This window comes from Oncorhynchus keta, chromosome 10 (genome assembly GCF_023373465.1).
Source record: "Oncorhynchus keta strain PuntledgeMale-10-30-2019 chromosome 10, Oket_V2, whole genome shotgun sequence".
NCBI classification, from domain to species: Eukaryota; Metazoa; Chordata; class Actinopteri; order Salmoniformes; family Salmonidae; genus Oncorhynchus; species Oncorhynchus keta.
The window spans coordinates 41149626-41177598 of NC_068430.1; the positions used below are offsets into that span (position 1 = coordinate 41149626).

The 27973-nt window shown below is 43.1% G+C and overlaps 2 protein-coding genes across 3 annotated transcripts; one reads left to right on the plus strand and one right to left on the minus strand.

Moving 5' to 3' along the window:
• Window positions 1-1928: 1928 nt before the first annotated feature.
• LOC118388752 (cysteinyl leukotriene receptor 2-like) lies at window positions 1929-11664 on the minus strand. Of its 2 annotated transcripts, XM_035778174.2 has the most exons (3): window positions 11222-11664; window positions 4640-5030; window positions 1929-4495 (listed from the first exon to the last, which is right to left on the minus strand). In XM_035778174.2, exons 1-3 carry the CDS (start codon window positions 11226-11228, stop codon window positions 3706-3708), a joined length of 1188 nt encoding a protein of 395 aa, XP_035634067.1. In that variant the 5' UTR covers window positions 11229-11664; the 3' UTR covers window positions 1929-3705. The 2 variants fall into 2 exon arrangements, with proteins under 2 accessions (XP_035634067.1, XP_035634066.1); XM_035778173.2 differs by lacking the exon at window positions 11222-11664 and having other exon boundaries at window positions 4640-5526.
• An 11303-nt stretch (window positions 11665-22967) lies between these two features.
• LOC118389518 (uncharacterized) lies at window positions 22968-26451 on the plus strand. The gene is made up of 6 exons (XM_035779419.2): window positions 22968-23103; window positions 24243-24378; window positions 24532-24712; window positions 24930-25031; window positions 25306-25425; window positions 26201-26451. Exons 1-6 carry the CDS (start codon window positions 22984-22986, stop codon window positions 26289-26291), a joined length of 750 nt encoding a protein of 249 aa, XP_035635312.1. The 5' UTR covers window positions 22968-22983; the 3' UTR covers window positions 26292-26451.
• Window positions 26452-27973: the final 1522 nt, after the last annotated feature.

Sequence of the window (27973 nt, forward strand, 5' to 3'; positions counted from 1 at the left end):
CAACATGCTCGGGAGGCAAAGGTCCAGTCATTAGTCCCATGAAACATGACCCGCCAAACTGCGCTTCTAAACAACCGCCTGCTTAACCCAGAAGCCAGACGCACCAATCAACTAACAACCGAAATCACGCCACAAGGAGTCGCTAGAGCGTGATGATCCAGGTAAGGCCCCCTCTGGCCAAACCCTCCCCAAACCAGGACGACACTCGGCCAATTGTGTGTCGCCCTATGGGACTCCCGATCACGTCCGGTTGTGACCCCTGCCTGGGATTGAACCCGGGTCTGTAGTGACACCTCTAGCACTGCGATGCAGTACCTTAGACAACTGTGCCACTCTAGAGGCCCCTGCATTGCATTTCTTGACACAAACCGGTGCACCTGGCACCTGCTACCATACCCCGTTCAAAGGCACTTAAATATTTGGTCTTGCACATTCATCCCCTGAATGGCACACATACACAATCCATGTCTCAATTGTTTCAAGGCCTACAAATCCTTGTCTCCTCCCCTTCATCTAAACTGATTGAAGTGGATTTAACAAGTGACATTAATAAGGGATCAGTTTCACCTGGATTCCCCTGGTCAGTCTATGTCATGGAAAGAGTAGGTATTTTGTACACTCAGTGTATAAGAATATTTGCCAGGTATGTTTCATTATAAATCTGGTTATTTCACATGGCGATATGGGAAGCTAAAAGGTTAGCTAGCTTGCAGTGTTTAGCAAACTTGTAAGCAATGGTGGACAAAAGACCATTCTTTTGCTTTCACCACAAATGAGAAGATAACAAGAATACACCCAAAAATGTATTTTGTTTAATAATAATAATAAATGTAATAACAATTGATTACAGGCCATTGTGAAATGGTAGAACCTGCTGTAGTGTCGTGACTTTGTGTTCATTAATCTGATGATTTATTTATTTAATCAACTAACTATGTTTAATTGTTACCCAATGAAATGAATCATGTAACAATGAACTCATTCGGATTTGAGACACCACGGAAGAGGTTGTTTAAACAGTTACCATCTCAAAAATTAAACTCTAAGGTATATATCAGGTACCAAGGTAAGACCCAAGTGCAGACTGTGTGAGGTAACAATGTTTATTGTAACGGGCAGGCAAGCGACAGGTCAAGGCAGGCAGGGGTTCGATAATCCAGAGCAGAGGCCAAGGTACAGGATGGCAGGCAGGCTCAGGGACAGGCAGAGTGGTCAGACGGGCGGATACAGGGTCAGGACAGGAGGACGAGAAAAAGAGAAACTGGAAAAAGCAGGAGCTGAGACACAAAACGCTGGTAGGCTTGAATAAACAAGACGAACACAGGGGATAATGGGGAAGATGGCCGACACCTGGATGGGGGGAGACAATCACAAAGACAGGCGAAACAGATCAGGGCATCTTATCATATCCTAATTCGGAAACTCATGCATCTGCAAAAAACCCAGCCGTACTCATGATTCAGTATTACACAAATTGGTTTAATTATTTATTTACTAGCTAACTAAATAATAACAGGCTAACATACACACTTAATACATGAGACAAAGGTCCCTAGCAGACTTTTACAATATGGTGGCTTTTTACACAATGACATGGAGAGGGAGAGAGAGGGAGAGAAAAAGACACACATACGGAGCTGTGAGGGGAACGGCACCTCAGTACCTCCAGGCTCTGATCAGGCCCTACACCCAAACAAGGGCACTGCGTTCATCCACCTCTGGCCTGCTCGCCTCCCTACCACTGAGGAAGTACAGTTCCCGCTCAGCCCAGTCAAAACTGTTCGCTGCTCTGGCCCCCCAATGGTGGAACAAACTCCCCCACGACGCCAGGACAGCGGAGTCAATCACCACCTTCCGGAGACACCTGAAACCCCACCTCTTTAAGGAATACCTAGGATAGGATAAAGTAATCCTTCTCACTACCCCCCTTAAAAGATTTAGATGCACTATTGTAAAGTGGCTGTTCCACTGGATGTCATAAGGTGAATGCACCAATTTGTAAGTCGCTCTGGATAAGAGCGTCTGCTAAATGACTTAAATGTAAATGTAAATGTAACATATTGTCAATACATTTCAGAACTATTCTCACAGTAATTATATAGTTTGCACACGAACCGCTGCCCATTTTGAACAAGAAATCATGAATGTATTTACATGTGAGAGCCTTTTATCGGTCGGAACCATCCCTCCTTGAGAAGATTGTTGGCTTTTCATTGGCAAGCTGTATGGCTCTGATTGTCCGAAAGGGATCTTCCCTTTCCCCCTCTTCTACTGTTGTTCACTCTGGAAGATAGCTAGCCAGACATGTCGACAGTTCCCATTGGTGATGAGTGTAGTAGGATAGTCTCACTTTGCTTTTCTAGATATTTGACTCAAGATAGCTAATCAGCTGTCTCAGTTATTGTCTGAGAGGGGAGTTTGTTTTCCCCCTCATGTTGTTATTCAGGATTCGCACCACAATGGAAATGACCTGCAGCTCGCCTTCTCTCTGGTCTAAAGGAATTCAGGTTCAATGTTGCAACCATTTCAAACATGTAGCTCCCGCCTCACATTTCCTGGTCTCTGAGATTCAGCGTTTAAACCACTTTAGATGTGGGCTGCAACTCCCTGTCTTTCCTGGTCTAATGTTAATCTCTGTTAGCAGTGCTTTTATGCCCTCTGGCCAAAGGGGACAGTTCTGTCAGTCTGACATGCTCTCTGACCTCACTTGGGGCGTGGCTACTTACTATGCACAAAGTTATGTAAAACTATTTTCTATTATGGCTGTTAAAATCATGTCCCTATCTTAACAAAAATACTTTCATCTTTTCATATTATATGCACAAGGTATTGGATGGAAACTTAACAGATAAAGGGGATATACTTTCCAAGTTACAGTATTTCGTCCATATGATTTTTAACGACATCACAAAATCAAAACCATTATGACATTAGTTTTCATTAGCTCCCCACTGACCATTCCCCACATTCTTATGTTAGAATTATTTTTCAAGCGTCCACTTATGACCCTGTTAGAGTTTCGTCAGGAAAAGCCTGTTAACAAAGACATTCCTCTCGTGGATTTTACTGGAGAGGGAGAACGAGCCCCCCTCATGTAATTTACAACAGGGTGTGAACTGTCAAACCGGCCCAGTTCCCTCCTCACCTCTTCTGTGGGTGAGATAAGGTCTGGTTATTGTCAACCATTGCCAAGCTGATCTGACCCTTTGTGATCCTCACAGGACAGTCATGACAGTAGCCAACTAGCTAGCCATGTGACTTTTTCTGATTTATATCACATGAAGATGAGAAAGCTAAAAAGGCTAGCTTGCTATGTTTTTAGCCAGACTAAAGCCAGCTAGCCAGGCTGCCAGCTAGGTAATGGCTGGCTACTATTAGCAAGGGAAAGTGACTCTTCCTTGTTGTTTACCAAATTAAAATACACAAATAAAAAAACATTTCTATCGTCCCCTTGTGAATGGAATTGGGATATCTTGTTACCAAAATGTTTCTGTCACTCCAAGAATCCAACTCCACCCACCTGCATGCACGCACGTAGATCAACAGAGTGGAGCTTGTACAGTAGTAACGTTTAGTGTCTTATGTTCCCAGAGGATGTTAGGGTTCAGTCCTCCGTGTGTGTGTGTGTGTTTCTGGTTCAGGCCTCAGGGCTCCATTTTACACATGCAGAAAAGTGTCTCTGATTCTGGAGAGGTTTTGAATCCTTTATGGACTGTTGTTCACAGGGCTGAGTGTGTCTGGCATGGACTCAGGAAGGGATAGGGGTTGAGCGAGCGGTGTGTCTAGCATTGTGGGTTTTGTTGGAATACTCCTCTTCCTGTGAGAGTACAGCAAGCTGCCCTGAGTGAGGGAGGAGAGGGACCGTCGTCGTGACGAGGCATTGCGTATGGTCGTTCTGAAGGACTCCCCGGCACAGTAATACAACAGAGGGTTCAGCACGCTGTTGGCCGCCGCCAGACATAGCGTCACCACCAACACCCGCTGCTGTGTTGCAGTAACAACGCAGCCCCACCCGCCCACCACCGCGTGCAGGTGCATCGAGCGAGCCACGTGATAGGGCAGGAAGCACAGTAGAAATGTGCAGATCACCATGGCGACTAGACACAGAGACTGGCGATGACGTCTCCCATGGCTACTCTTCAGACTTCCTGTCTGTAGCTTCTGGCTTATGGCTGTAGCTGTCAGTCGGCGGATGATGCTGCCGTAGCAACCAAGGATGGTGACGAATGGGATCAGGAAGCCGAATGTCACGCCCACGTAGTTGAGAATGAAGATCCTCTTCCAGGTGGCGGAGTTACGGGGCTCGAAGCAGCGTGTTAGTCCCGCCCTCACCCTGGTCCCCGAAAATAGGAAGGGTACCGAAGTTCCACCCACAAACAACCAGATGCCCAAACAGGCCAATGAAGCTCGGTGGGGCGTGGCCAAGGCTCGATGATGAAGAGGCTTCAGCACGGCCAGCCAACGGAGCACACTCAGTCCAGTCAGGAAGAGAATGCTATAGGGAAAGGGAATAATAATATAGCTTATTAGTTAGGTGCCTTTCTGGGCAAGCAGGGTCACCTTACATTATAATAACTGTGTGTGTGTATGTGTGTTTTTTAGTGAACAGCTGTTTTGCAGTGTGTGTGCACATGCGTACCTGGTGTAGAGGTTGAGGTAGAAGCAGAACACACAGAGTCGGCACAGCCAATCAGGGAGGTCCCAGTGAGCGCCCCTGAAGTAGTAGGCCAATCGAAACGGCAGGGTAAGGGAGAAGCATGCGTCTGATAGGGCAAGGTTGGTCATGAGAATGGAAGAGGGAGAGCGTTTGGACTTCAGTCGCAGGAACACGAACAGTGCTCCGCTGTTGAAAAGCAATGCTATAGGGAACACAAGTAGATAGGTGACGGTGTAGGCTCTGTATTTAAAGACCTCATCCTCACCGCTACAGGACTGGTTACTAGTCAATGTCTTCACCGTGTGGTTGCTAAGGGGAAGGGTCACTGGTGGAAGGGTGGAGTCAAGCCAGTGGGAAGTTTCAAGCCACGGAGCTGGGGAGAGACACAGACACATTATTATCACTATCATAACCAGGGGTCTTTTTGTTAAATGTTAAGAAGGGGTATGCTATGTTCAGTATTAGAAAATAGCAAAGCGAACATACAGTATACGATGTTGACCAGAATGGAATGAAAATACAATCACAAGTCCGGTGTATTCAGGATGCTTTGAACGTTGAATGAACATTTAAAACTTGACAAATTGGTTTGAAGTGGTAAAAGGACTAAACAAGATACTTGAGGCAAGGGGCATTTCAATATGTTCTTTTCAAATGTTTTTTGACTTTACAATCAACAATGTCCAGGACACAGCTGATATGAAATGCCTACAAAAAATGCATGCCGTCATTAAATGTTTTTTTCTGTTATTTTATTCTTTGTTTTAGTATGGTCAGGGCGTGAGTTGGGGTGGGCAGTCTATGTTAGTTTTTCTAGATTTTCTATTTCTGTGTTTGGCCTGATATATTTCTCAATCAGAGGCAGCTGTCTATCGTTGTCCCTGATTGAGACCCATATTTAGGTAGCCTGTTTTCCTTTGTGTTTTGTGGGTGGTTATTTTCAGTCTTTGTGTGTCTGCACCAGACAGAAGTGTTTTTGTTGTTGTTGTTGTTGTTGTTGTTGTTGTTGTTGTTGTTGTTGTTGTTGTTGTTGTTGTTGTTCAGTTTCGATTATTATTAAATAAGATGAACACTAACCACGCTGCGCTTTGGTCCAATCCTTATTCCACCTCAGACAAGAGGAGGAAATCCGTTACAATATCAGACTTCAAATAATTAGGCCTCGTTGCACTGGCAAAACTGGGAAGAAGTGGAATAAAAGAAGTATGGAAAATAACAGTAGTGTTCTTCCAGTACACAAACACACTAATTACTCTATATTTAGCCCATTGTAGGGAATAATAATTGTTCCACTGGCTTACACTAGATAGCGTGAAAGACCAAATAAGATAAAGATGTGTGTGAAGTCAAGGGTGGGCGCAAGAATGCTGTTGCATGGTCAAGGTTGGAGGCAAGAATGCTGACCGGAGCTTGTATTTGGGCCTACTTTAATTATTGTAGAAATATGTAGAAATTCTTTGTTTTGAAGAGAATTTCCTGTAATTCAACGTAGTGTAACATGACTCATAACATCTTTTCAAATCAAATTGTATTTATCACGTGTCGAATACAACAGGTGTCGTAGAGCTGACAGTGAAATGTTTACTTACAAGCCCTTAAACAACAATGCAGTTTTAAGAAAAAATAAGTGTTAAGTTAAAAATAGATAAGTCAAAAAGTTGCAAATAATTAATGAGCAGCAGTAAAATAACAGTAGAGAGGCTATATCCAGGAGTACCGGTACAGAGTAAATGTGTGGAGGCACCGGTTAGTCAGGTAATTGAGGTAATATGTGCATAGAGTTATAGGTAGGTAGAGTTGTCAAAGTGACTATGCATAGATAATAAACAGAGAGTAGCAGCAGCATAAAAGAGGGGGTAAGAGGGCAATGCAAATGTTCTGGGTAGCCATTTGAAGCTGTTAAGAAGCCATTTTGGACCTAGACTTGGCGCTCCGGTACCGCTTGCCGTGTGGTAGCAGAGAGAACAGTCTATGACTAGGGTGGCTGGAATTTTTTTCTTTTTACGGCCTTCCTCTGGCCCCGGTGATCGGTCAACTGCCCCGCACCCTCCACAGCAACCCGCCAAAGCCCCCACCATTTCTCCTTTACCCAAATCCAGATAGCCGATGTTCTGAAAGAGCTGCAAAATCTGGACCCATACAAATCAGCCGGGCTAGACAATCTGGACCCTCTCTTTCTAAAATTATATGCCGAAATTGTTGCAACCCCTATTACTAGCCTGTTCAACATCTCTTTCGTATCATCTGAGATTCCCAAAGATTGGAAAGCTGCCGCGGTCATCCCCCTCTTCAAAGGCGGTGACACTCTAGACCCAAACTGGTATAGTTTACCCAAACTTGGCAATAATAATTCAACTTTTTTGAATGTTTTTGTTTTGTAACGCTTTGGCAGAATTTACAATTACCTGTCTTTTACATTTGAATCTGTCTCAATCTGTTTATTGTTCTCTCTCTTAAGTAGAAGTAGTAATGCAATGGGAGATAGGTCATGACTCCTATATCTATTCTACCCTGCCTATCTAAGGACTTTGAAAGCCAAGTTAACAAACAGATTACCGACCATTTCGAATCTCACCCGGAGAGATTTGGACTGTTCACCCCACAGTAGGATGGCATGGAGAGTGTTACGAGTAAGGGGAGACTGGACATTCTCCGTAATTCCCACCAGCATACTCATACCTCCTGATGAGCCGGGTCTTTTTACAGGACAGATAGAAACATAATGACCTTTTGTCCCACAATACAGACAGCTCTTGGTGTTCGGTCTGTGTAAACTTTCGGCAGGAGACAATCTAGCCCTCAAGTTGCATTGGCTCCAGAGGAGGCGAGTATGCACCCTCTGTGATTTCCAAGAGAACTCGGGAGTCATTGGATTCACTCGGAAGTGTGGACTTCTGGGATTTCCGGGATTCCGCAGAGATGAGGTGGAAATCGAGGAACAGACTCCCTCTCCCTCCTACGTTCCCGTAGCCACCCATAGATCCGGTTGGTCAAGGCTATGAGGGAGTCGAGGTCCTTGGGCAGCTCCCTGCATGGGCAAGCTCGTCTTTAATCAAATCAAAATCAAATCAAATTTATTTGTCACATACACATGGTTAGCAGATGTTAATGCGAGTGTAGCGAAATGCTTGTGCTTCTAGTTCCGACAATGCAGTAATAACCAACAAGTAATCTAACTAACAATTCCAAAACTACTGTCTTATACACAGTGTAAGGGGATAAAGAATATGTACATAAAGATATATGAATCAGTCAGCTAACCACTGCTAGCGGTCATCAGCTAATCTTTAGCTCGGAAAGCTCTCGCCAGTTCGTACAACGTGTTTCAAACCTGAGCATACAGGACCTATTTTTCTCTCCATATCCCAGGATTCCTATCGCAAACCCTGAACCTTTTCATCTGGATCATCGCAGCTAGCTAACCGCAACCCGGGTTGACTACTCCTGGCTAACGTTTCCGTCCCAGAGCAAGCACCAATTAGCCTGGAGCTAGCCCATGCTATGCCCATCTCCCTGCGAGGGCTTCTGGGCTACTCCTGAAGCCCATTCCTCGGCTACAATATCCGGACCCCTTCTACTGCTAGTACGGGGCACGGAACCCCATCGATCCTTCACGACTGGAATACCGACATAATCTGCCCGACGATTCCAACAGGCCCCTCAGGCGCGACGTAGGTATTCCTCTTGTCTAGATGGGTTAGGGCAGTGTGCAGTGTGGTTGAGATTGCATCGTCTGTGGACCAATTTGGGCGGTAAGCAAATTGGAGTGGGTCTAATCACCTCTGATAATCTGTGAAAAAATGTGTCTAACAGGGCTTCCGGGTTCCATGCAATCTCAGTTGAACCCACCACGTAGTCTACCACATTACGGGAGTCTTGATTTATTTGGAGCAGTTTACGAGCAGCCTCTCTCCCAGACAATAGAGAATCTAACACTTTTTGTACCTCCGCCACAAACTCCTCCAGACTGAGGCAAACGATGGACTGTTGCTCCCACACCGCTGTAGTCCAGGCAAGAGCCCTCCCGGACATGAGCATTATGAGTTACGCTATCTTCGATTGGTCCGAGGTGAACGAAGAAGGGTGCAGATCAAAGATGAGGGAGCACTAGGAGGGAAAAGCCTGGCAGGTTCCAGAATCTCCAGTGTAGCACTCCGGAGGAAGTAAGTGAGGTTCTCGGGACACCGGGGTAGGCTGGGAAGAAGCCTGCTGGCAGGGTTTCTGAGAGTCAGGGGAATTACGGTAGTGGCTGTGTGCCTAGTAGACAATCCACGGACTTGCTGCAGCAATGTATGGACAGCACTTTGTGGCATTCCATTAATGTCTGGAATCTTTTTGGTTGTGAAGTAGGTTGTGAAGTAACTCCTCGTGTCTTCTAATGGTGGCTCCATGGGAGGAGACAGCGTTGCAGAGCTGGTCCGAGTCTGCTGGCTCAGTCATGACCAGTTCGTACTATCACGGCTCAGGCTAAGACTCAGATGCAGGAGGCGAATATTACGAGTCTCAGAGTCGGCAGGCAGGTTCAGGGCCAGGACAGGCAGAAAGGTCAGAACTGGGAAGACTAGAAAAAGCAAAGACTAGAGCAGAGGAAACACGGGAACACTCTGGTAGGACTTGATGGGACAAGACGAACTGGCAACAGACAAACAGAAAACACTGGTATAAATACACAGGGGACAAATGGGAGACACCTGGTGGGGGTTGGAGACGAGCACAAGACATGTGAAACAGATCAGGGTGTGACACTCCCCTTTAATCTGTGTCAGGGAAACTGTCCCTAAATTTCACAAGGGCGAATTCATTGTAGTACCAGCTCATAGGGCAGGGGTTTTCAACAGGCGGACCGCGGGAGATTTTATTTGGTCCCCCAAGTCGGGGAGGTAGGTAGCCTAGTGGTTAGAGTGTTTGGTCAGTAACCGAAAGTTTGCTAGATCGAATTCCGAGCTGACAAGGTAAAAATATGTATTTTTGCCCCTGAACAAGGCAGTTAACCCATTGTTCCTAAGCTGTCATTGTAAATAAGAATTTGTTCTTAACTGACTTGCCTAGTTAAATAAAGGTTAACAAAAAAAATGTGAGCAAAAAATAAATACTTCTCCAGGAAATCAGCTTAAAGTGATCCCAGTATTCCCACTCCTAAAAAGAGATGTAATTTAATCAAGGTTTGAAATTATGTTTCAATGTTTTTGACTGTTTGGACTTTTTGCGATCAATTTCAGTGCAAATATGATTTATTATGTTCCGGCACCGACCATACGCTCCAGAAAAAAATTGTCCTGTGGCTGGATGTACTGTAGGTTGGGACCCTTGCCATAGGCCAACCTGGCCACATTAAGGATTAACCCCGTTTTTTCAATTTTCGCCTAAAATGACATGTTTGAAATGCAAGAGAAAGGCCATAATGTATTATTCCAGGCCAGTTGCAACTAGATAGCAGCAACGAATGTGCAAAATCTTAGACTGAACCATTGCATTTGTGTTCAAAATGTTGTGTCAAGACTGCCCTAATGTGCCTAACGAATTAATTATTAATAACTTTTCAAGCTCAAAACTGTCCACTCTCCTCAAACAATAGCATGGTGTCATTTCACTGCTACTGTAAATTGGAAAGTGCAGTTAGATTAACAATAATTTAAGTTTTCTGCGAATATGAGATATGTCTATGTCCATTAGCCTACGTTATCTCAACCGTCCCGTGAATGGGACACCGATCCTGACAAAGTTTTAAACAGATGTAAACTTTGGAGTGTAAATTTGTGTACCTCCGTCTGGTAACATAATACATCATACGAATTGAAGGGACTCACATTTATGTTCCAAAACGTACAAATCGTCCTGGGGCCAGGTTGCATAGGGTTGAACTTTTCCCCCAAGCCATACGACTCCTGAACAGGTAATCAAATGGCTACCCGGACTATTTGCATTATTATTTGCTCCTCCAACCCCTCTTTTTTACGTTGCTGCTACTCTCTGTTTATCATACATGCATAGTCACTTTAACTATGCATTCATGTACATACTCCCTTAATTGGGCCGACCATCCAATGCTCCCACACATTGGCTAACCGGGCTATCTGCATTGTCTCCCGTCACCCGCCACCAGCCAACCCCTCTTTTACGCTACTGCTACTCTCTGTTCATCATATATGCACTTTAACCATATCTACATGTACATACTACCTCAATCAGCCTGACTAACCATTGTCTGTTTGTAGCCTCGCTCCTTTTATAGCCTCGCTACTGTATATAGCCTGTCTTTTTACTGTTGTTTTATTTCTTTACCTACCTATTGTTCACCTAATACCTTTTTTTGCACTATTGGTTAGAGCCTGTAAGTAAACATTTCACTGTAAGTTCTACACCTGTTGTATTTGGCGCACGTGACAAATAAACATTGATTTGACTGACACAGCTCTTGCCGGGAAGCACATTGAACATTTCACAATCAGTCGAAATTCCCTAACTGATCCATAATTGGATAAAAATGCACCCAGCTTCCATTGATGCAAAAGCAGGTATGGGCTTGTCAGGTCAGGTCTGTGTGAAAGAGTTTCACTCACTCACCTGTCATTCTGTCAGTATCGCATGCTGCTGGATTCTGCTGTACACCCTCCGCGGGACATCAGAAAAAAAAAGTTATGTTGATCTTTGCTGTGTTTTCAGATCTTACAGTACTTGTAGATTAATGTTAGAAGTCCCTTCCTTTCCTCTCACTACACACGTTTGGAGTCTTCGCAGTCCACTAGTAGAAATGATGTCACCATTAAAATTCTCTTTCCTCTCCTCTGACGAGACACGTTGGCGATTGTGTAAGTTTGGGTCTATAATAGTTTGTGCACTGTTCATGCACACTTCAAGTGATTCTTTGTTTTTGCTTGACTTCCATGGAACCAAACCAGTATAACTACTGGGCTGAGTACCAAACTTACCGACCCGCCTCTCTCTGTTCAGTCTGCCCTGTTTGTCAAAACATAGCAAAGTATGCAGCGAAGATATTAGAAACCATCATTGTGGTTTGTGCTTTGTTTGTCAGATGCAAATATATACAGAGAGAGGGAGAGTGAGGGAGAGGTGGAAAGATACTGACTTAATTATTGACTGTCATTCCTACCTCTGGCTAGTTTTTTGGGAAATGTGTCATTGTTCTTTGGAAAAGTCAGATAGGTGTGTTTTGGTGATTGTTTAATGTGAAACCTTGGGCTAAGGACCTACTATTGAGCTGAGCCCTGTGCCATTGTAATTGGGCAGCTGGCAACTAATTAAGGGTAATAACGCCTAGGTGAGATGATGATCAAGATATCATAGGTTATGACTTCAGACTTGTAGGTTCCAGCATGAGATGGGTGCTAGAGTGCAAGAGATCGGGAGTTTGTGAGAACGATTGTGCATGCAAGGACAAATGATCCACACAAGAGGTCAAATTAACCCGGGTGTGTAACTATCTCTCTATGTACAGCACAGTGCATTCAGACAGTATTCATACCCCTTGACTTATTCCACACTTTGTTGTGTTACAGTCAAAATTGATTAAATAAAATGTTTCTCTCTCGCCTTGCCACACTTTAAAAGATGACGTTGACACCTCCTGGAAACAGAAGATACTCTGCAGGAATGACAGGGTCAATCCAAATCATCTTGGCTCCTGGACTCTGTCCACGTATTTCAAGGCTGAGTTGAAACAATGACTGTTCAATGATCAAAGACCAACGAAGTTAATCCCTACCATTGTGACAATGAGTCGTCATGATGCTGCATCAAATGTACATGATCCTAGGGGCATTGGCAAACATAATGTAAGTAACTTAATTTATGTTCCCCTAATTGCACTGAATACTTCTGCTGATAGTGCAGGGTGAGCTGCACAAAGTGATATTCCTACTAGGGCACACTTCCTGACTGCTAACAGTGTAACTCTGGCAAACTGTCACGCCTTGGTCTTAGTATTTTGTGTTTTCGTTAATTATTTGGTCAGGCCAGGGTGTGACATGGGTTTATTTTGTTGTATTTCGTATTGGGGTTTTTGTAGTTATTGGGATTGCGGCTGAGTAGGGGTGTTGTATAGACTTGGCTGCCTGAGGCGGTTCTCAATCAGAGTCAGGTGATTCTCGTTGTCTCTGATTGGGAATCGTATTTAGTTAGCCTGGGTTTCACTTTGTATTTCGTGGGTGATTGTTCCTGTCTCTGTGTAGTTTCACCAGATAACCTAATTACAGCCTATCACGTTCCATTTGTTGTTTTGCATTTGTATAGTTATTTCATGTATCGCTCTTCATTTATTAAAGACATGAGTAACCACCACGCTGCATTTCGGTCCGACTCTCTTTCTACAAACGAAGAACGCCGTTACACAAACACTATTGTATGCAGTAATCATGAGCCTATGAACCAGAGTTACACTGTTAGCATTGAGGTGGTGTGCCCTAGAAGGAAGACCACTTTGTGCAGCTCACCCTGCACTATCAGCTCCAATATAAATAACATGAGTAAGTCTACTTCTGATACGCATCCCATGAAAAACAATCAAGCAACCCAGAAAAGTGCTGAAAATAGCCCATATTAACATTTGCAGCCTGAGAAACAAGGTCCATGAAGCCAATAACTTGCTTGTAACAGATGACATTCATAATTCTGACTATCTCTGAAACTCACTTAGGTAATACTTTTGATGATACAGTGGTAGCAATTTTATTTTTTTTATTTTTTTATTTCACCTTTATTTAACCAGGTAGGCCAGTTGAGAACAAGTTCTCATTTTCAACTGTGACCTGGCCAAGATAAAGCAAAGCAGTGTGATAAAAACACAGATTTACACAAAAAACAAATGTACAGTCAATAACGCAGTGGAAAAATCTATGTACAGTGTGTGCAAATGTAGAAGAGTAGGGAGGTATGGCAATAAATTGGCCATGGAGGTGAAATAATTACAATTTCGCATTAACATTGGAGTGATTGATAATAATAGCAGACAATATTTCCACATCTTCAATTTAAGCCTACTAGAAAGTGTGTTTCCTGAGGCCTGGAGGGAAGCGAAAGTCATTCCGCTACCCAAGAATAGTAAAGCCCCCTTTACTGGCTCAAATAGCTGACCAATCAGCCTGTTACCAACCCTTAGTAAACTTCTGGAAACACATGGTGTTTGACCAGATACAATGCTATTTCACAGTAAACAAATTGACAACAGACTTTCAGCACGCTTATAGGGAAGGACACTCAACAAGCACAGCACTTACACAAATTATTGATGGTTGGCCAGAGAGAAATTTAAGATAAAATGATTGTTGGGGCTGTCTTGTTAAACTTAAGTGCAGCTTTTGACATTATCGATCATAATCTGCTGCTGGAAAAACATATGTGTTTTGGCTTTACACCCCCTGCTATAATGTGGACAAAGAGTTACTTGTCTAACAAAACACAGAGCGTGTTCTTTAATGGAAGCCTCTCAAACATAATCCAGGAAGAATCAGGAATTCCCCAGGGTAGCTGTTTAGGCCTCTTGCTTTTTTCAATTTGTACTAATGACATGCCACTGACTTTGAGTAAAGCCAGAGTGTCTATCTATGCAGATGACTCAACAATATACAGCTACTGTATAGCTACAGCTACTACAGCGACTGAAATGACTGCAACACTTAAAGAGTTGCAGTTAGTTTCAGAGTGGGTGGCAAGGAATAATTTAGCCCTAAATATTTCTAAAACTAAAAGCATTGTATTTGGGACAAAACATTCACTAAACCCTAAACCTTAACTAAATCTTGTAATAAATAATGTGGAAATTGAGAAAGTTGAGATGGCTAAACTGCTTGGAGTAACCCTGGATTATAAACTGTCATGGTCAAAACATATTGATACAATAGTAGCTAAGAGGAGGAGAATTATGTCCATAATAAAGCTCCACTCTGCCTTCTTAACAGCACTATCAACAAGGCAGGTCCTACAGACCCTAATTTTGTCGCACCTTGACTGCTATTCAGTCGTGTGGTCAGGTGCCACAAAAAGGACTGAGGTAAATTGCAATTGGCTCAGAACAGGGCAGCACGGCTGGCCCTTGGATGTACACAGAGAGCTAATAGAGAGCATGTCAATCTCTCCTGACTCAATGTGGAACAGAGATTGACTTCACCACTTGTATTTATGAGAGGTTTTGACATGTTGAATGCACCGAGCTCTTTCTAAACTACTGGCACACAGCTCGAACACCCACGCATACCCCACAAGACAAGCCACAAGAGGTATTTTCACAGTCCTCAAATCCAGAACAGACTATGGGAGTCGCACAGTACTACATAGAGCAATGACTCCATGGAACTCTATTCCACATCAAGTAACTGATGCAAGCAGTGAAATTAGATTTTTTTTAAACAGATAAAAAAAAACTTATGGAACAGCTGGGACTGTGAAGCAACACAAACATAGGAACAGACACACACACACACACACACACACACACACACACACACACACACACACACACACACACACACACACACACACACACACACACACACACACACACACACACACACACACACACACACACACACACACTTTTTGTTTTGATATGCCAACGTTTGTCTACTCTAGGACCTAGGTCATTCTCAGTGTTTTAAAAGGCCAATAATAGTACTACTGAAATATATAAATGGGCCTGTCAACTGAGCCAGAAATTTTGGAATAATATTAAAATCTATTTTGCAAAAATGTACAGGTAACTGACAAAATAAAGGAAACACTTGAGTAAATGAGGAATGCAAAGTACACTGAGAAAAAATATAAATGCAACATCTAAAGTGTCGGTCCCATATTTCATGAAGAAAAACAAATCCCTGATATGTTCCATAGGCACAAAAACCTTATTTCTCGAAAATTGTGTGTTGGTAATGGTGGACTGAACGTAGTTATGTAGAGCACCTCAAGATAAAAACGTAGTATTCAATATCGGCACGTTAGACTAAATTTTAGCACTACACAATCTGGTGGGTGATAACCTTCAATCTGGATAATAACACAAAACAAATTTGAAGACGAGATAAATGTATCGACAAATATTATGAAACAAGCAAACATGACAGAGAGTAAGACAGAGGAACCGATTTGAAAACTAAAACCCAGATAAACCTCCAGCAGTAGTTGGCAAACCCCAGAAACCGCTGTACTTCTTTTACTGTGGTGGGAGTCGGCCAATTACGCACGGCTGAAATGCGGTCACTCTCCATCTCCACCCGACTGGAAATGCGATATCCTAAGAAGGAGACAGACTGTTGGAAGAACAGACATTTATCAGCCTTGATGTACAGGTCATGCTCCAACAGTCGACCAAGCACCCTGCGCACCCTGCGCGCCAGGGACACATGCTCGCTGCGTGTAGCGGAGTATATCAGAATGTCGTCTTTATACAACAAAGGCCTGGAAGACTGATGGAGCATTCATCAACCCGTACGGCATGACGAGGTACTCATAGTGCCCTGAGGTGGTACTCAATGCCTGTCTTCCACTCGTCCCCCTCCCGGATACGCACTAGGTTGTAAGTGCTCCTGAGATCCAATTTTATGAAGAAGTGTGCCTCGTGCATTAACTCGATCACACTGGCGATGAGAGGCCGTGGGTAGCTGTACCTCACAGTGATCTGATTGATCCCTCGATAGTCAATACACGAGTGCAGACCCCCATCCTTCTTCTTCACGAAATAGAAACTCGAGGAGGCAGGTGAAGTGGAGGGCCGAATGTATCCCTACCCCAGGGATTTGGAGACATGTGTTTCCATTGCCACTGTCTCCTCCTGTGACAGAGGATACATATGACTCCTGGGAAGTGCTGCGTCTACCAGGAAATGTATTGCACCATCCCCCCACTTCACTGTCGATGAGGTGGTAATTTAGTCGCCCTCTTCTTACAAAGTTGAGAGCCAAATCAGCATATTCTGAGGGGATGCGCACGGTGGAGACCTGGTCTGGACTTTCCACCGTAGTCGCACCGATGGAAACCCCCACACACCTCCCTGAGCACTCTCGTGACCACCCCTTGAGAGCCCTTTGTTGCCACGAAATATTGGGTCATGACAGGCCAACCAGGGTAAACCCAGCACCACGGGAAACGCAGGAGAATCAATAAGGAAGAGACTGATTCTCTCCTTATGACCCTCCTTCGTAACCATGTCAAGTGGAGTGGTGGCCTCCCTAATCAGCCCTGACTCTAATGGTCGACTATCTAGGGCATGCACAGGAAAGGGCATATCTATAGGAACAAGGGGAATCCCTAAACTATGAGCAAATGCATGGTCAATAAAATTCCCAGCTGCGCCTGAATCTACTAGCGCCTTATGCTGGGAATGCGGGGAAAACTCAGGAAATGAAAGAAAAACATACATGTGAGCAACAGGGGGCTCTGGGTGAGTCTGGTGCAGATTCACCTGGGGTGACACAATAGTGCCCTCCCTGCTGCCTCGACTCCCTGAGGAACCCCCTCTGCACCGACCAGCAGTGTGCCCTCTGCGGCCACAGATGGTGCAGGGAATGGCTCCTCCTCCAGGGTTGTCTGCTCCTGCTGACTCCATATCTGTGGGTGCCGGATTCTGTCATTCTGGTTGCATAAAGTCAGGCGCAGGAGAGCAGAATGAGTGAGCAACGTACTTTACTCAACAAGGCACAAGGTAACAATTACACTTGACCAAAACAAGACGGTAAAGATAACGCATGGGTGAACACAGCACCTGTCAAAAAAACAGCCATCAAAATAGACCTAACTGAAAATGTAATAATCAGGAACAAATAATTGTGAAATGGAAAACAGGTGTGTGAAAACAAAGACATAACCAAAGGAAAAAGAAATGTGGATCGGCGACGGCTAGTAGACGGGTGACGCCGAGCGTTGCCCGAACAAGGAGAGGCACCGACTTCGGCGGAAGTCGTGACATAAACTATATATTGATAACCAGTTGCTCAGACACACAAAGACTACTACATGGCTATTTTAAAAATTACAAAGTTCTTATAGACCAGGAAAATAATGAAACAGAATTCTAGCCCGGTTATGGATTGTAATAATACAATAAAAAAATATAGCTTTTCTATATATCTTCAAATATATCTAATTGGAACACAAAAGCACTAATTCAACATGGTGAAGATAACTCAGTAAACAGAAGGCACAGTATGTGTGGTGTGTGTTTATTTTATGTTTGGGAAAGTGTGGCGTTGAGTGAGAAAGGAAATGGTTGCATATCCCAGAACCAGTGTATTGCTGTGAGCGGGGGTGTGAGAGAGCTTTCAATGTTGTTCAGATGATGGATATACTTTTTATAATGAATTATACATCTTATTTATTTTATTTATTTATAGCCCTATCATGGTGGACAGTGTTTTAAAATAAATGATACATTTCATGTATTTATTGTCCTATCATGGGGAACTACATTTTTAAAAATAAATTATATATTGAATTGATTTATTTATGATCCTATATTGATGGAACGGTCCACAACCCTATACTCTAGACACCCACCTGAATGACCCAGATACTAAGGAGAAGTCCCTGTTTTATGGGCCTGCTGTATGCGTTTTGTATGCAGCCACAATGCAGTCAGAGACCTAGAGTAGCACTGCCCCCTCAACATTCTGAGCCTGCTTGGCAGGGTTGGTCCTGCAAAGCCAAAGCCCCCTAAAGGGAGAGCATACTATACGAGGAAATTCTCAAAGTTGCTCCCCCAACACTAGCTGCAGTAACCCATGGGGAGGGGGTCACACTCAGACATTCAGAAAGGGGGTATATTATTGTGGCCCTGGTGGCACAAAATCAACAGTCTGACTGCATGGAGATGCTTGGGAATATGGTCATTACAGGGGACTGTGTTGTGGGTGTCTCAGGGAAAAGGTGTACATTTGACCTCCATCTAGGACTTGACAATGGTTAATAAAATCTCTCCATTTCTGCCCATTTTTTTTTGCACAGTCTTGCAGGCCTTCTCATACAGCTGCAACTGTATATGCATTTGTAAATCAAGACCTTTCTTGAGTTGGGCTCTGGGATTGTGCAACTGTTGAGAATGTGAGCCTATGGTCGTGTGGGGGGGAAAGGGTTGAGTGTGTATGAGTGTATCCCACAACTTTTGCGAAGTTGTCATGGCTTTCTTCCTGGGAAGGAGAGGCGGACCAAAACACAGCGTGGTTGAAGTCCATGGTTCTTTAATAAGAAAACTCAAAACATGAACAAACTACAAAACAATAAACGTAAAAACCGTAACAGTCCTAACTGGTGCATAAAACACAGGACAGGAAACAATCACCCACAAAATACCCAAAGAATATGGCTGCCTAAATATGGTTCCCAATCAGAGACAACGATAAACACCTGCCTCTGATTGAGAACCACTCTTGGCAACCATAGACTTTCCTAGACAACTAAACTGAACAAAACCCCATTATCTAATAAACCCCTAGACAAGACGAAACACAATAAATCACCCATATCACACTCTGGCCTAACCAAAATAATAAAGAAAATAAAGATAACTAAGACCAGGGCGTGATAGAAGGAGTAAAAGATGTTAGGGACAATATAGGATGATTCACAATAATTGTTTGCTAATATAATAATTGCTTGCGATAATGTAATTTTGGTAATGGTGAGACTGGTGAGAGACTCCTTTGCATAAATTGCCTACATTACTACAAATATTAATAGCTAATTATGGTGTTTCCTTTTGCCAGTTACCTGTACATAAATAATTAGTCTACATCTCAAAGTGTAGCCAAGGTCAGTGGTTCCCAGAACCCTGGGGTGACTTGGCCTATCCACAGGGGGTACATGAGAGGACTCATGAGACCATAGGCCTACTGGTAAAATGCACATAATTGGGTATGTTATGGGTAGTCCGGGCAGAGCAAAATTCAGTTGGTGGTACATCAATAGAAAAAGGTAAAATCGCCATAATTTGCAAATAAATTCATTAAAAATACTACAATGTGATTTTCTGATTTCTAATTTTGTCTGTCATAGTTGAAGTGTACCTATGATGAAAATTACAGGCCTCTCTCATATTTTAAGTGGGAGAACATGCACAATTGGTGGCTGACAATACTTTTTTGCCCCAATGTATACAGTATTTTTTTTACACTGCCGATTTTGCAGGTTTTCCTACTTACAAAGCATGTAGAGGTCTGTAATTTTTTATATCATAGGTACACTTCAACTGTGAGAGACAGAATCTATAACAAAAATCTATCACATTGCATGATTTTTAAGTAATTGATTTGCATTTTATTGCATGACAAATATTTGATCACCTTAGTTTTTCTTTAAGAAGCCCTTAAAACATCATTCTTTGGGGATTCTTTTCTGCAAAGGGGACAGGACAACTGCACCGTATTGAGGGGAGGATGGATGGGGCCATGTATTGCGAGATCTTGGCCAAAAACCTCCTTCCCTCAGTAAGAAATTGAAGATGGGTCGTGGCTGGATCTTCCAGCTAGACAACGACCCGAAACACAGCATCAAAAGTACGTTAATAGTAGTAGTACCTTCAGGCGTTTGGAAATTACTCCCAAGGATGAACCAGACTTGCAGAGGTATACAATTGTTTTTCTGAGGTCTTGGCTGATTTATTTGGATTTTCCCATGATGTCAAGCAAAGAGGCACTGAGTTTGAAGGTAGGCCTTGAAATACATCCACAGGTACACATCCAATTGACTCAAATTATGCCAATTAGCCTATCAGAAGCTTCTAAAGCCATGACATAATTTTCTGGAATTGTCCAAGCTGTTTAAAGGCACAGTCAACTTAGTGTATGTACATTTTTGACCAACTGGAATTGTGATGCAGTGAATTATAAGTGAAATAATCTGTCTGTAAATAATTGTTGGAAAAATTACTTGTGTCATGCACAAAGTAGATGTCCGAACCGACTTGCCAAAACTATAAATTGTTAACAAGAAATTTGTGGAGTGGTTGAAAAACAAGTTTTAGTGACTCCAACCGTATATATTCTCACTTATGAATTTGTATTTTTTTAACCTTTTTTTAACTAAGCAAGTCAGTTAAGAGCAAATTCTTATTTTCAATGACAGCCTAGGAACAGTGGGTTAACTGCCTTGTTCAGCGGCAGAATGACAGATTTTCACCTGGTTAGCTCGGGGATTTGATCTTGCAATCGGTTGCAAGTCCAACGCTCTAACCACTAGGTTACCTGCCGCCCATGATACCCTTGAATGATACCCAGCACAAGAAACAATGCCTTTTTTTTGGGCAACTTTTGCAAGTCATTGTCGCACACCTCATGTAGCCTAATAGTTTATCAACATTTTAAGCTAAATGTTCTGATCTGTTGTGTCAGCCATATTGCGTAAAAAAGTTTTTTTTAATGCTAGTGGTTGTATTAATTTGGTGTCTATCGCATCCCACAACTGTCCCAGACTATGTTTGGAATATTATTATAATATTATATTATTTCTCTCACAGAATATAATAAGATAAACCTTTGTACTATGGGAGACTGCAGAGTGAAGGAAAAACAGCCAACAAGTGCTCAGCATATGTGGGAACTCCTTCAAGACTGTTGGAGAAGCATTCCAGGTGAAGCTGGTTGAGAGAATGCCAAGAATGTGCAGAGCTGTCATCAAGGCAATGGCAACCTTGAAGAATCTCAAATATAAAATAAAGTATTTTGTTATTTCATAGTTTTGATGTCTTCACTATTATTCTACAATGTATAAAATAGTAAAAATTAAGAAAAATCCTTGAATGAATAGGTGTGTCCAAACGTTTGACTGGTACTGTATATTTATCAATTTTGAATTCGGGCTGTAACACAGCAAAATGTGCAATAAGTAAAGGGGTATGAATAATTTCAGAAGTTGCCGTATATCTCTGAAAAATCTTGGGTCACTACATTTGAGATATAACCTGAGTGGATCCTCATGCTTTTAGGGTACATTGAGCTGAAACTAGGTTGTAAGGGTCCAACAGATAATCATGACTGCCTTCCGGGTTCTGGCACCATTGTGCACCTGTCTGCTTTGACTGGATTGTAATTGGCTAACCCGATCCTGTCACTCTGGGGAAAATGACCTGGAAAGACCATGTCAGGGGGGTGAAGTGGGACACAAAGACACCCTGCAGCCGCTGGCTGAATAATAGATGAATGTGAAGAGCGGTGACTGTAGAGAGGTGAACCTTGGTTGAGATCTAAGCAGGGGCCACTGAGTGACAGGCCATTGGGTGAGAGACCATTGGGTGACAGACAAGGCCAGTGAGCTGTGAGAGCTTAGAACCCGTTGAAGGAAGGCTGCTCAGATTTCAGAGAGAGAGAGAAGTGCTTTGGTTCCTCCTGGCTTGGGTGTTGCTCATCTCACAACTGCCACATACAGTGTAAGGGAGGTTGAGGCACCAACTCTACAATGTGCTTGCAGTAGAAAGTTGAAAGGATTCAAAGGATTCAACACATGACCGCGTGTTAGATTTTTAAAAAACTGAATAGCTAACCCAACACATTAGCCTACAGAGGCAGGATCTTAATGTCATCAGTGGTGTAAAGTACTTAAGTAAAACTACTTTCAAGTAATACTTAAGTAGTTTTTTGGGGGGTATCTGTCTTTACTTTACTATTTGATTTTGGACAGCTTTTACTTTTACTTCACTTACAAACCTGAAAATAATCATGTACTTTTTACTCCATACATTTTCCCTGACACCCAAAAGTAGTCATTACTTTTAGAATGCTTAGCAGGACAGGCACATTGTCCAATTCACGCACTTCTCAAGAGAACATCCCTGGTCATGCCTTCTGCCTCTGATTTGACGGACTCACTAAACACAAAGTAATTTTCTATTGGGTACTTTTTCCACCATGTTGTAGGATAACTTGTAGTGTATTTGCGGTTTAAATTTTTTTAAATTTCCACTGAGATTTCATACATGATTTTCAACCCCTACAAAAATGTCCATGAATTATAATCCACATAATAATTCACATTTCCTGTTGCTGCAGGATTATTTTCATGCTGCAGCAAACTGGCTCAAATTAAGATCCTACATTTGTATTGCTCCTTTCCAACTATTGTCCTGTTGCAAATGATCTCAGAATTGAGTGCAGTTAAAAGGATTGTCAATGACAGACAGACTACAACCGTATCTCTTGAAGATAAATGAAAAGAGGGCGAACTAGAGAGGGAGGTAGAGGGATAAAGGTAACGGAAAGAAATAATGCAAGGGAGGAGTGAGCAGATGACAGAGAGAGGGAGGATTCAGCTTGGGTTGGAAAGGTTGAGATTCACATAGCTCTTTGTAGGAGAGGTACTGTATAGCGACTGGGGCTCCTGGGGCTCCTGGGGAGATGTCTCTCCAGCTCCAAATCAGCACATACACAGAGGAGTTCAGCTCACCTGGACAAGGGAAACCAACTCGACCAAGACCGTCCTCAGCCCACCGCAGAAATAACCCCCACCCCAGACCGGTAAGAACCAGGACATATAGTAATATACTGTTAACAGCCAGGACAAACCACATAGACAGGTTAAGAGTAATGTAGTGTAGTTGAATTGGATGCCAATTGCAGTATAAGTGATATTACTCTGACATAACAGAAATATCAACTTGCAGTTGTTGACATAAGCATTGAAAGTTCATATACCGGTATATTTCACAATATTTTGTGTAATGTCTTCTACTTATGAATGCATTCGGTTTATATTATGAATGTTGTGTTATGAAGTCCTTGTACAGGTTCTCTTCAAATACTCGGATACCCATATTTAATAGCAGCTGTCTGTCTACATTCTACACACATCTGCCTGGTCAACACTCTGAGAATGGCACATGCTCGATGTCTGAATTGTATCAGTAGTTTAACAATTGATTGGATGATGTTTCAGATGACAAAAAAATCCCCCTGTGCGTTTGCTACTTTTTCATCTTGCCTCCTTTGTCCCCTATACACTTCCCCTCTTCCTGAGGCCTAAATCCTCTTACGCTAATTGGAGGGCCATTCTCTACATACATCTCTACAGGGTGAAAGCTGCATGTCATCTATTATTCAATGCTTCCCTCTCTCCCATCGTGAGGTGGCATGTAAACAGAATCACGAGGAAGCGTTACCTTTCCAACCCATGACATAATGCTTAATGATTGTGTGTATACTAGATATAGTACCAGATGTGTTTTTGGCCCGGGACAGTAGAGACACTCAGAGCATACACAAAAAGCAAATGTAACAATTTTCTGTAATGCATTATTACTTGTTATAGGCATGTAAGAGCCTTTAGAATGTCTTATTATAATATGTTATGTTAGGTCTGTTTATGTAGTAGGACATCTTCAACTGACCCAAAAATGGCTGTTATTTAGCCAGTATCATTATGACAGAGAAAAGGAGGGCATACATGCTTTTGACAAGTCTTACAATGCACTATAACTACATTATTATGCATTATACCCGCAGGCTTCAAGTAAAGTGTTACCAAATCCTCTTCTTACACTCCTATCCCCATAATTATCCAGAATTCGTCACCTGAGCCAACCATCCATCTATCTTCAGTGCTCAGAGTCGAGGGACGGGTGTCTTATTTCCTCTCTTTCCCCAACTACCCATAACAGGACTTCCTGTTGCCCAGGAAACTGCAGACTAGCCACAGGGCCTCCCGGTCAGTGTTCCAGGTTGCTACTGCTCCTGTAAACAACGGCCGTCCACTTTTCCCTCCTGTCCGGCACTTGTCTTTTCAGCATAACTCAGGTATGACACTCCATTCCAACTGTTCAACCAATCATTGACTTATCATCTCATCGCCCCCTTGTTGTGTGTGTGTGTGTGTGCGTGCGTGCCTGCACGTGTGTACATAGTGGTACATTTGTTTTGCATGACCTTATGTGGCTCTTCTTCCACAAGATGGCAAACGTGCACGCTCTCTCAGTGCTGGGGACACAGAGCCGCCACGCATGCCACCCCTCAGCCCATCCAGAACAACACAGCACATGCTGCCACTTGCAGGCTGGCTACACAAACCACACATGACTGACCCCTCCATCAGAGACATGCAACTCCAACCACTCCTAAAAAACATACAAAGGTAAAGTATGAGGTCTTCTCTCCTTATGTCTTTTAGTTTTTGTGATCCAAATCAGTCATCCAGTGCATGCATTATTATAATGATGCAGTGTATACTGCCACAGACCTGAAATATGTTGCTCTGATTGAAATTGTGATCTCTCTGTTCTTTTCTGGGATTTATTCCAATGGAGATTATTATAATTATTGCGATTAATACGACTTGATGTTGATTACAGCAACATGGATTCCTCCAAGTCATTACAACAGAGGCCAGCTTGCTACCTGACTGATGTCCAGTGTTACCGGGGTGACCATCCACACTCATCACAGGGACTGAGGTGAGAGTGATCTTTGAACCCTGACCTCCTGAGGCAAGTTCAAGCTCATTTAAATTTTTACACATGTAAAAAAAGATGGACAAATATTGAATTTCAACGTATGTGCCCCATATTAAAACCATTGTCTCAATCAATTTTTGATGGATACAAAATATCTGTTTAGCTGTTACCCATTTGAATACCATACTGTAAACACTTAATTCATTTGAAAGGGTATATCCAATTTATATGCATTTGTTTGTTGGGAAATTCAAATTGTTTTTGTTTCTGACAGGAGAAACTCAGGCATTGAACATCGGAATGGACTTCAAAATGGCAGCCTCCCAGGCGTTAGGCACCTCCTACCACAGGCCCACTACCGGAGGTCTCGCTCCAATACTACACTGGATTCATGGTACAGTACATGCTCTTACATCCCAGTACATGTTCTCAGTAACACATTGTTTTGAATAGCCCACTACAGACTATATAAAGATATTGAACTATCCACAGTTTCAAGTGTGAAGTGCAACACACAATACTGTAGCCAAATTTACAGTCGGGGTATATAGTGAATGTAGTTCCATGCCATCAGTGGTGTAAAGTAAAAAATACTTGAAAGTACTACTTAAGTCGTTTTTTTTTGGTATCTGTACTTTACTTTACTATTTATATTTTTGACAACTTTTACTTTTACTTTACTACATTCCTAAAGAAAATAATATAGTTTTCACTCCATACATTTTCCCTGACACCCAAAAGTATTTGTTACATTTTGAAAGCTCAGCAGGACGGGAAAATTGTTAAATTCACGCTCTTATCAAAATAACATCCCTGGTCATCCCTACTGCCTCTGATCTAGCGAAATCACTAAACACACATGCTTAACTTGAGTCCCTGGCTATCCATAAATAAAAAGAACAAGAAAATGGTGCCATCTGGCTTGCTTAATATAAGGAATTTGTCATTGTTTATACTTTTACTTTTGATACTTAAGTATATTTAAATCCTAATACTTTTAGACTTTTACTCAAGTAGTATTTTACTAGGTGACTTGAGTAATTTTCTATTAAGGTACCTTTACTTTCACTCAAGTATGACATTTGGGTGCTTTTTCCACCACTGCATGCCATTTGCAGCTACGGTCGACACATAGTATATCAAATGTATAGTTTGTTTTTATGTTACAGTGGTGGATACAGCTGTTTCAACGTGGTGAAACCTTACCAGGCTGGATACTACATCATTCATCCAGAATTTGTGTCTGAGTGTCTACGCTGAAAGTTTAACCACATGTTCAATAAACTGTACTGGATTTACCAGAGATCTTCTGCAGTGTTTTGATCTTGACAGCTGATTAATTTTATGCATTATTCATAACTCATTTATAATGTAAAGTAACAATGTAAAGTAATATTACCTGAAATTCAAGTCATTCAAATGTAAATAAAGGAAGCATATATCAACTGATTCCAACTGATATATATCAACTGATATCAACTGATTCCGCTGTGCTGTTCCACCACCAAGTGGTAAACAGATAGTATTGCATGAGTGAGTTCATACCAAGAGAATACAGACGGGTTTTAGCTATTGTTCTCTTTCTTGTGTCTGGTGTTCACAAGAGAAGGTCACTGTTGTTCTATATGGATATCTTTCATTTAGTTGGCGTGGGCTCCGGCCAAACAGTCGGCTGCGTGGATAAACCGTGAATTCGTAACCTCAAGCCTCTGTCGGAACAATTGCTCCTTTATGATCTAGCCAGGTCATTACATTGGTGTCAGAAGTAAGAATGGAAGGGGTGACGTAGACGCTGAGGACGAGGAATCTGGGGCTCAGGATGTAAGCAAACATGGCGGCGCACAGTTCCAGATTGTGTCCATATCTTCTAAGACTCTGAAGTACTCCGGTAAGGCGGATTGGGAAGCTTTTCATGCTCAGTTTGAACTGTTAGCTCATTTTGGAAGGTGGTAGAATGAAGAACGGGCACTGCAGTTGGCTTTGTGCCTCACAGATTATGCTTTGTCGTGTTTGATATTGATTAGCCCCTGGGACAGACGTCATTATGGGGCTTTAGTGGGAACATTGAGGTGGTGCTTTGGACAGTGTGTACACCCCGGGCTGCTGCACTCTGAACCGAGTGACAGCCTGGAGAGCCACTACGGGTGCTAGCTAATAACATTGAGAGCCTCTCTCGGCGGGCATATGCTCACATGCCCCCATCTGTGCAGAGTGAGCTAGCACGTGACCAGTTCATACAGGCGCTCTCTCCTACGGAGATGCGCATACAGACCCAGCTGGCTCATCCTGAGTCATTGCAGATACCCCTGGAGATGGCTTTGGAGAGGGAGCTGGTGTGGGCTGAGGCTTCAGCTGGGGTTTCAGGGAGACTGACACACTGCGCAGGCTGGGGGGCCGGAAATGCCTGCATGGGTGGCTGAAATGACTGAACTCATTTGTGCTGAGTCGTTACAGGCTGCAGGAAACACACCCCCTGGTCCCAGGGTCTGCTGGGGGTGTGGCCAGCCAGGCCATCTGCGCCGGGATTGCCCCATGTCCCCCAGAGCTCAGGTAAACGGCTCTGGGTCCGCATAGACGGAGCAGTGCGGAACCCTGGCTCTATTTCCCAACTACCACCATCTTTAGGAGGAGCCCACCGACGGGGGCAAGTGGATGGAGCCTGTTGTTGTGGTGGGCCGGACCTGTGTTGGGGACTTTTGTCATGTCCCTGTCACTGTGGAGGGGATGCCCTGCTCGACACTGGGTCTACAGTAACCCTGGTGAGGCCAGATATTGTGCCAGGTTGGACTCAGTTTGAGCCCACAACTGTGCAGCTCCGCACAGTCACAGGTGAGCTGGCACCCATGAAAGGGAAGGGAATAATGACTCTGACAGTAGGGGGCAGGACTGTGCGTCATCCTGTGTGGGTGGCGGCTGTGCAGGACCCTTGTATCCTGGGGTTG

Coding starts and splice junctions, on each gene's coding strand:
- LOC118388752 (XM_035778173.2), bottom strand. CDS start 5,067: ATGATAGTGATAATAATGTGTCTGTGTCTCTCCCCAGCTCCGTGGCTT. Junction 4,496..4,639: donor TACCTCAACCTCTACACCAG/GTACGCATGTGC, acceptor CTTTCCCTATAG/CATTCTCTTCCTGACTGGAC.
- LOC118389518 (XM_035779419.2), top strand. CDS start 22,984: ATGTCTCTCCAGCTCCAAATCAGCACATACACAGAGGAGTTCAGCTCA. Junction 24,379..24,531: donor GTCTTTTCAGCATAACTCAG/GTATGACACTCC, acceptor TTCTTCCACAAG/ATGGCAAACGTGCACGCTCT. Junction 24,713..24,929: donor CTCCTAAAAAACATACAAAG/GTAAAGTATGAG, acceptor TGTTGATTACAG/CAACATGGATTCCTCCAAGT.